General features: G+C 34.6%; 1 protein-coding gene across 1 annotated transcript; it reads right to left on the bottom strand.

Annotated features, from left to right (window-relative positions):
• Positions 1-1537: 1537 nt before the first annotated feature.
• LOC102908141 (olfactory receptor 4C13-like) lies at positions 1538-3363 on the bottom strand. Its single transcript, XM_006998322.3, has one exon. It carries the CDS (start codon positions 3361-3363, stop codon positions 2434-2436), a length of 930 nt encoding a protein of 309 aa, XP_006998384.2. The 3' UTR covers positions 1538-2433.
• Positions 3364-9620: the final 6257 nt, after the last annotated feature.

The following is a 9620-nucleotide window of genomic DNA, read 5'->3' as shown; positions in this document are numbered from 1 at the left end:
TTTTTTTTTTTTTTTTTGAGGCAGGGTCTCTCACCGAACCCTGAGCTCACTGTTTAGCTTGATTGGCTGGCCAGTGAGCTCTGAGATTCTCTGTTCTACCAGTGCTGAGGTTACAGAATCATGCAACCCATGTCCAGCATTTTAAGTTTTTCTTTTATTTTTGAGATTACAATATAATTTCATTATTTTATATATATAATATAAACATCATTTCCCCTTTCCCGTTCTTTTCTCCAAGCTCTCCCAAATATCCTTTCTTTTTCTCTTTTAAATTAATCATCTCTATTTTTCACTATTTGTTGTAACATACATTAATGTGTATACATGTATATTCCTAAATACATAAATACAATCTGCTAAGTCTGTATAATGCTGCTGTATAATGCTATATGTTTTTAGGGATGACCATTTGGTATTGGACAATCAATGGGTGTGATTTTCCCTGGGGAAGACGATTTCTCGTGTTCCTAACTCTGCTTAGTTGCTGATTGGGTTCTCAGGGCTGGAATGAGGTCCCCATGTTTGCACAGCAAACACTTTGGTAAGTGAGTCATCATCCAGCTCCTGACTCTGTTTGTAATGTTTGACCTCATATTGCTATTTCTTTATGTAGGAATTATTTCTTGGGTTGTCTAATTTTGTGCTAATGCAAAAGCACTTTAATTTCTAATCATTTATATTACTATGTTATAATTTTTTTTCTAATTCTCAGAATGTCCTAATGGGTACTAAGCTAAGTCAAGAGAAGACCTGGATTTTCCCTTATTTACTATCAAAACAGTAGTAAATGTCACTGTTTCTGATAGAGTCACTCGGCTCAGAGTAATTGTTGATTAGTGCATAAGAGACATAAAAACCTGAAAGTATTTATCCTGAATTTGTGTGTGTGTGTGTGTGTGTGTGTGTGTGTGTGTGTGTGTGTGTGTGTTTGGAACTGTGTGTGTCCATTACTTTTCTATTGTTGTGATAAAGTACCATAACCAGGTCGGGCGGTGGTGGCGCATGCCTTTAATCCCAGCACTCGGGAGGCAGAGGCAGGCGGATCTCTGTGAGTTCGAGGCCAGCCTGGGCTACCAAGTGAGTCCCAGGAAAGGCGCAAAGCTACACAGAGAAACCCTGTCTCGAAAAATCAAAAAAAAAAAAAAAAAAAAAAAAAGTACCATAACCAAAGGCAGCTCAGGGAAGAAATGGTTTAACTTCTTTATGTTTCCTGAGAATAAGAGTCCACTATGGTGGGAGGCACAGACACAAGGGACAGACAGATAAGGCTATGGGAACAGGAGACTGAGAATTCACCTCTTCAGCTATAAGGGGGAAGCAGAACGAACAAACTGGAGTTGGGCAAAGCTATGAAATCTCAATTCCAGCTCCAATAATGTGCTGCTTCTTCCAGCAAGGCTGCATCACTTCCGCCAACAGCACAGCTGACTAGGGACCAAGTGTTCAAGTATCTGAGCCAATGGGAGACATTTCTTATTTAAACCACCGCAGGCAACACATGCATTTTAAATGTATGTTATTTGTAATTGACATACAATATTTACACATATTTATGGGGCACCATATGATACTTTATTACATGTATATGATGTATAATATCAGATCAGTATATCTATCACCTCAGATATACATCATGTCTTTGTACTGAGAACATTTAATTACTCTTTAGTGGATATTTTAGAAAATTCAATTAATTGTCATAAAACTTGCATCACCCACATGCTGTAGAACATAAGAACTTATACCTCCAATTCAGCTTCATCCATCTGTCCATTAACCACCAAATCTCTATGTCTCTCTCCCTCAAATCATCCCCAAGGATAAGCTCACTTTAAAAAACAGCTTTACATAATGGGATATTACTTAAGTGTAAAGTGGTTGAAAGAGAGAGAATTGTCCTTCAGAAAATGAAATCTCGATGAGAGCGGAGAGACTATTAAGGCAACATCGTCATTCATATGCTGAGAATCCACATTTATCTAACCTTTCTGTTGCCATCAGCTCACAGAGTGCAGAGGGAGAAGAGTGGCCTGGACAGCCAGTCTTACTCTGGCCACTGTTTCTCAGTCTTAAGGTTTTAGCACTTTCCCTTCTGTCAGTCTCTGAAAATGGGAAGACTATCAGTACCCACCTTTGGATTGCCAGAGAGATTATATTTCACCACTAAGATGTATTATTTCTTCACTTTTTACTATATGGTAATCATGTGTTCACTTATACAAGGATGAGTGATTGAAAAACTCTGAATTCAATAGAAATTCCCAAATATGCATGGAGTGGATGCTGTCTTTTCTACTCTCTTTAGTGAAGAAATTGTAAATAAATTGCATAACTAGTTTTCTCCTCATCCAATAAATGACCCTTGCTAAAATTATAGATAGTATCTGCTTTATTTTATGACTCAATTTAATTCATGCCGTGCTCCAGGTATGTTCATTTATTACTTGAAAGAACTTTTGTGCTGCCTAATTTCTTAATGGCATCCTTCATCTGAGCATTTCTCAAGGTGTAGATTAAGGGATTTAACATGGGAGTTATCATAGTATAGAACATAGCAACTGCTTTATCAATAGGTAAGGTAGCTACAGGTCTCATGTACACAAATATGCAAGGCACAAAGAATAAGACAACCACTGTGATGTGTGAAATACAGGTAGAGAGGGCTTTGCGCCTTCCCTCTGCACTGTGGTTCTTTAGGGAGCGCAGGATGGCCACATAGGAGACCAGCAGAAGGAGGAAGTTCAGCAGACAAATGAAGCCACTGTTAGCAGCTACAAAGAGTCCAAGAGTGTGAGTATCTGTGCAGACAAGGTTGAGCAAAGGATTAAGATCACACATAAAGTGATCTATGACATTAGGGCCACAGAAGGGTAATCGGACAATGAACAGGATCTGTATGGTGGCATGAAGAAAACCTCCCAACCATGACACTCCCACTAGCAGGCTACATAGTCGTCGACTCATAATGGTTGCATAATGAAGGGGTTTGCAGATGGCCACATAGCGGTCATAGGCCATCACAGTCAGCAGGATGATCTCAGCACCTCCAAACAAATGCTCCCCGAAGATTTGAGTCATGCATCCATTGAATAGGATGGTCTTCTTTTCACAGAGTGAATCTACTATCAGTTTAGGGGTGCTTACAGAGGAGTAACAGGCATCAATAAAGGACAGATAAGCCAGAAAAAAGTACATGGGAGATTCTAATAATGATGTAGAAATTATGGTAATCACAATGAGCACATTGCCTGCTATAGAAGTGATGTAGATAAGAAAAAACACAGCAAACACAATTTTCTGCATCTTTGGGTTCTCTGTGAGCCCCAGAAGAATAAACTCTGTCACATTGTTTTGGTTTCCCATTTTATTTCATGTGATAGCTGCTTATATCACCTGAAAAATATCAATACAACCATGAATCTATTAAAAATTTCCACCTTAATAAGCCTCAAATCTCTGTATTCTGTTTATCTGTGAATTTTCATGTGATTTTTATTTGTGTTCTAAAAAAGATTCTGAATTCTTCAAGTTGCTTCTCAGGTGATAACTCTCTTAAGAGATCAATATGAAGGATTTTTATGAGTGTGTAGGGCAAAGGACAACTAAATATTCTTGTCCATCTGTTGTGACTCAGGATCTAATTTATAGTATATTTTATGCTAGTGGAAGCTGAACTTTAATAAGGAGGTAGATGATGTGTGAAAAGACCATGAATGCAAAACTGAAGCATGCTCTTTATGTTTATATGAAGGATGAAACTTAGCAGGTATATGAATATGAGTGAAAAGCTAAAAAGGAAATTGAAGAAGGGGAAATATTGGATACTAATGAGAAGGTCTGAGGTTGAGTACTAGAAGGGAAGCCAAAGAGTTCAGACCCTATTTAGAGTAGGTAACATAGAAGTTCTAGTAATTGCTAGGAATATAGAGGATACAAGCACTGTGATGTAAGTCAAAATGGGGAACAGAGTGTGGGAGAGGAGGAGAGGAGATCCAGAAAAATTTATTTTCTTGAAAAATGACATAATGAATCCTGATATTTTGTATTCTGATAAAACATTAAAAATTAAAATTTTCTATTCTGTGAACATTAAAAATTATGCTTATTAAATCTAATAATTTCACAGTATTACTGCATACTTTTATGTGGTCGAGTTTTTATGAGGCATGACATCCAATTTCCTGTGCACATGTGCCTTCCTTAATGTTTGTAACAATTTATTTGGTTGACATCATTTTATCTATTTCTCAAATGAGGCAAGAATCATGAAGATTAAATGTAATTTGTCAGAGCAACAAGAACAAAATTGCTAAAATGACTAATCACTGAGTGTATTATGAATTTGTAGATATTTCCTGATTCTTTCTAATTATACTCTTACAAGATGGTCACAATAGTTATTTTTACATTATTTAAAATACTAGAAAATAGAACTACAGAAAGTAGCAATTGTGTCCAAATTCAAAGAATTAATAAGGAACAATCAAATTTACAATTCAAGTTATTATTATGGTTTTATTATTTTACTTTAAATTCTTGATTACACTCTATATTGTTATAATAAGAAAACTTTAATTATTTTTATTTAATCTTTTTATTATGACCAAAATAATATAATTATTTTCATACTATTTTAGAGTAAATTTATAGGGAACACATTGTCCAATTCACACATTGTCAATCTTTCCACTCTCAAGTATTAAGAAAACTGTGGTATTGCATTTAGTGGCAGAGTCTTGGATTTTGGCCTCTTTCATCATCCCACTCACCTCTAGTATAACTGCAAAATGAAGGCTTCAAGATTGTCCTTCAAAATGTTGCAAAGCTCTCCAACAGTAGCTATAGGGATATTTTAGAACCCAAACTCCAGATTAGAATCCTGATTCTTCCCTGGGCATTTTCTTTTACCTTAGGTGCATTTGCTGGCATATTATGTTATTATTTCCTCACCTATGAAGTGAACATGTTAAGATACATTTTATAAATTGTTATGAGAATTATTGCAAGGAATATATAGAAAAATATAGCACAGAATCAAAAGTAGAACAATACTATAGATAAGTATTTAACCACCCGATAAGCTCATGGAGAGTCATTACAAATATCACTCTTCAAGATATCATAAAATCAAGTTATCTATAGCAGTAATCCCATGAAGGATTTTCTGTGTGCATAGAATAAACCTTTGGTAATTATGTCACCTAATGTTTGTATTTAAATCTTTTGTGCATATGGAATGTACTGAAACTTTCTTTCATAATTTGTCTGGATTTTTTTCAGACAAATGCCAAATGCAAGGTGTTTTGCTTCAGAAAGCTGTGTCCTATAAATCCTTTAAAAATTTAAATTTCAATTGCAATGTAAGTTTCTCTTAATTTTTAAATGTCACAGACTTAAGGTGAGGATAAAATAATATATAAATATATTTGAAAAGCATTGAAAAATTATTATCCTCATACAAGCAAAGTAAGAATCTTTTATAAATATCAATCCCACTATAAAACTTACCTTAGTCACCTTAGATGGTTCTAATAATGTCTGGGAATATCCAGACACAACACCATCTTCAAATTGACCTTCTATTAGAATAATTTATTTCAATGTGAAACATATACTACACTTAGAAAAAGATTCACTTAAATAATTTGATATGAAATCAAAAGTTGAGTCTATTAATCCAAATCTCTCCTAGCCTAAAGCCTCCTAACAATGTTACAGAAAACTTGATATTTGAATTTTTAATAGATTTATAGAGAAAAGTGATAGTCAAAGCAAAACTATTGCTTCTGCTGGGTAGAAGGTAGATAGTGTGGACAAATTATATTTAGACAAATCACTCTACTAATGATGAATCCTGACCTGGAGATATTAGCAGCAAAAGCTGTTTTTATCTTGGACTATACAGATATTTAAAGAGGACCCACAAAGATGCAGAGGCATTGTCTTGTAGCTGTTGGGTTTTCTCCTGGGATTAATTATCTCTTTTGATGGAAAGGATTTGTCTTGGAAGCAGATATTCTGGAGAGACACCACTGGAAAAAAGTTGTTTGGTGGGGAATTGTATTCTCCGAATTGTAATGAAAGCTGGTGGCATTCCTTTCTCTATGTTATCTCAGGGTAAGAAATCCAAATGCCATGTTGATATCAAGGTGGAATAACTTCAAGGTGGAAACCTATGTTTTTGTTGTTATTGTTGTTGAGAAACAGCACAGAAGCCCCTTCAATTTTCTTATAAGCATTAAAATTTATCTGAAAATGCACTCTTTCTTGCTAAAGCAATGGGGGCATTACTGGGAGCCTTAAGACTACTTTCCTCCAAATGTTGGTCTTCCTTCTAACCATATCTTAATATATTTTGTAAAAGTAGTCTAAGATTTTGTGTTTAAGTGTTCTTTTATATGTACACAATATAGCATAATGACAACAAGCAGTCTAAGTAAAGAATTTAGCATCTGGGCAAACTGCTTTTTCATAGTAAGAAACAACTACCCTCATGGCAAATTTCAAGTGTGTAATATAGAATCACTAAGTACAATCACTTGCCTGTACATTGCTTCGACAGAATTCATCTGTCTGAAGTCCTTGGCCATTACCTTTCTACTCTTATGTCTTTGACATGGCTGTTTTCAGCACCCATTTGGAGGTGAGATCATACACTATTTGAATTTCATTTGATTTCTTTCACTTATTGTAATGCCTTCCAGGTCCATAAGTATTGCTTCAAATGACAATGTTTTCTTCATTTTAAAGATATAATGGCATCACACACACACACACACACACACACACACACACACACACACACACACCCCAGACCTCCTTCTCTCAATCTCTCTGTATCACTTTTTATTCCTTCATACTTTGATGGACAATTAAACTGATTCTATATATCAACTATTATGAATAGCGCTAAAAGGATCATTTTCCTGATGGTTAAGCATGTTGAACCTGTTTTATCAAATATTTATTTGTATTTATAACTCTTCTTTGAGAACAGTCTATTCAGACCATTAGTACATTTATTGATTAGGTAAATTTTCTTTTTCATTTTGCATTTTTATATGTTATAGATATTATTCCGGGGCTGGAGAGATGGCTCAGAGGTTAAGAACACTGGCTGTTCTTCCAGAGGTCCTGAGTTCAATTCCCAGCACCCACATGGTGGCTGAAAACCATCTGTAATGAGATCTGGCTCCCTCTTCTGTCCTGCAGGGATACATACAAACAGAACACTGTATACATAATTAATAAATAAATAAATAAATAAATCTTAAAAAAAGATATTATTCCTCTGGTGCACAGTTTGCTGTAGGCTGTCCCTTCACTGTGCTGATGGTTTGTGCTGCTTTGTGGAAGTTTTTTTTTTGTACTTTGCAACCACATTAGTCAGTCCTTGGGATTTTTCCTGTGCTATTAGAATCTTTTTCAGAAAGTATTTTTTTATGGCTACGTCTTTAAGTATTTTTCCCTTACAGTTTCAAAGTTTCTGGTCTCACATCTTGATGTATTAAGAAGTTGTGAGTTATTTTGGGTAAATGTCAAAATAGTAAGTGAATAAGATAAACAAGGAGTCAGAGAAAGAGGAAAAAATAGAAAAGTAAGTTAAGTAAATGAAAAGAAGACCTCAAGTGCACAAAAAAAATTATGGAATCTCTAGAAAACACAAAGAGTTAGAAAAGATTAAAAAAAATAAAAGAAAAAGAAAAAAACTAAAGAAATAATTTCCAATAAGATAAAGTTAGAAAATAAAATTCAGGGGGTTGGGGATTTAGCTCAGTGGTAGAGTGCTTGTCTAGCAAGCACAAGGCCCTGGGTTTGGTCCTCAGCTCCAGGGAAAAGAAAGAAAATAAAATTCAGTAAATATCCAACTGAAAAGAATAAAATGAATGAAAAGGAAACTCACAGTAGGGAGAGAGTCTTTGACAGCAATATAACTGACAGAGGATTAATATTGAGACTACAGAAAGATACCCAAAACAAAACAAAATAACACCACAAAGAATCAAGGGAAAAAACTCAATTAAAAATGCCTATGTACTTGAACAGAGTTTCAAAAGAAAAAAAATACAGTGAAGAAATATCTTAAAAATGTTCAGCATACTTTGATTTTTATAGATGACTAACTACTAACCTGTCTTTCTTTATCATCCTAAATAGTTTTCAAGGACTAAAACTTTACATTACATTTTTAAATGAACTGCATAGGTACAATACCTTAAACAGGAATAGAAACATAGATACAGTATAACAAAAAACCTTAAATTTGTACCAATATCCAAAATTCCATATCAATGTAAAATATTTGAGAATAGTTCAAAAGTAGACTCACTACTCCACTCTTTTATCTGATCATTTCTATACTATATTCCCCCTTTTTCCCTTTAGGAAGAAATATCTGAATCTAATTTCTTTTGTTTAGCTTCTTTTACTGATCATGAACAATAGCCACTTGTAACCAACCCCCACTAAATGATGACAAACAGCCATAACACACCAAATGACCAAAAACCATTCTCTCCACTTCTTGGAACTGTGGGTGTCATGTTCTTTAGCCTGCTTCCTTTTGTCTTGGGGTGACGGCATCTTTAAGGGACCCTGAGAAACTTGGAATAATTTTAAGTCTTGAGAGAGCTAATTGTATTGTATTCTGTTTAGTTTCTGGGTGATGGGAAAGTGTAGAGCTTATCTGAAGTATTGGCTGAATAGTCTGTGAGGCTGGACTATCTCTGCTAGCTGCTTTGAAGTTGTTCTGGATGCAAAATTTTGAAGAAACTATAGTAGAAGCATCCTGAGAGGCTGGATCATCTGGGATACTTGTTTTTAATAATGTCTGGGACTTTTTCCCCCTGAAAATACATAAAGTTTTAAAGGTAACATGTATATCTGCATTAACACAAGTATAAAATGTGTGGTATGCACAAGTCAGGTAAAATTTGTTTTTGTTTTATGTTTGAGTAGGTAAAAGGCATCTATCAACTTTATAAGTTCATCTGGACTGTATAACCAAACTGTAATATAAATCTCCATCCATCCATATGAAAGGATGGCATGTAAAAATAAGTCATGAGGATTCTGTAGCCAACAAGATTCTTCATATCTCATTCAGTCTCTGAACTGCTCCCATGTCAAGGGATCAGCATATAGGTCACATGCCCTGTGGTCTTTCTTGGCTTTTTCCTTCATGTCTGTAGTGAAGAACCTTAGGAGATGTCCCCCTATCAAATCTGATCTTTAATAATTTTGAAGAGAACCATAACTTTTTGTTTCATGTGGAAACAAAGGTATAACCTCTTCCCCAATGCAACATGATTTTCCATTCTGAACTTTCATTTTGGACCCAAGGCATCCCTAAAGTATATAGACTGGTTTAATTCATCAATCCCTTCCAATAGTCCTAACTTGCATCAGTTGCCATTTGCTCATCAGCATTAAAAAAGTTCAGTCAACATACCGGATCTTGATTCCCTGTTTATTTCCCATCTTTACATGGCTCATTTTTTTTTATATTGCTTTACTCTCTCTTTAAAGACTTTATTATTCCTAAACTATTTTTATTATTTATTTATTTATTTATTTATTTATTTATTTATTTATTTATTTATTTATTTAAATTTTATTTT

The sequence above is a fragment of the Peromyscus maniculatus genome, chromosome 4 (genome assembly GCF_049852395.1).
Source record: "Peromyscus maniculatus bairdii isolate BWxNUB_F1_BW_parent chromosome 4, HU_Pman_BW_mat_3.1, whole genome shotgun sequence".
Taxonomy (NCBI): domain Eukaryota; kingdom Metazoa; phylum Chordata; class Mammalia; order Rodentia; family Cricetidae; genus Peromyscus; species Peromyscus maniculatus.
This window is presented reverse-complemented; position numbering and strand designations above follow the sequence as displayed.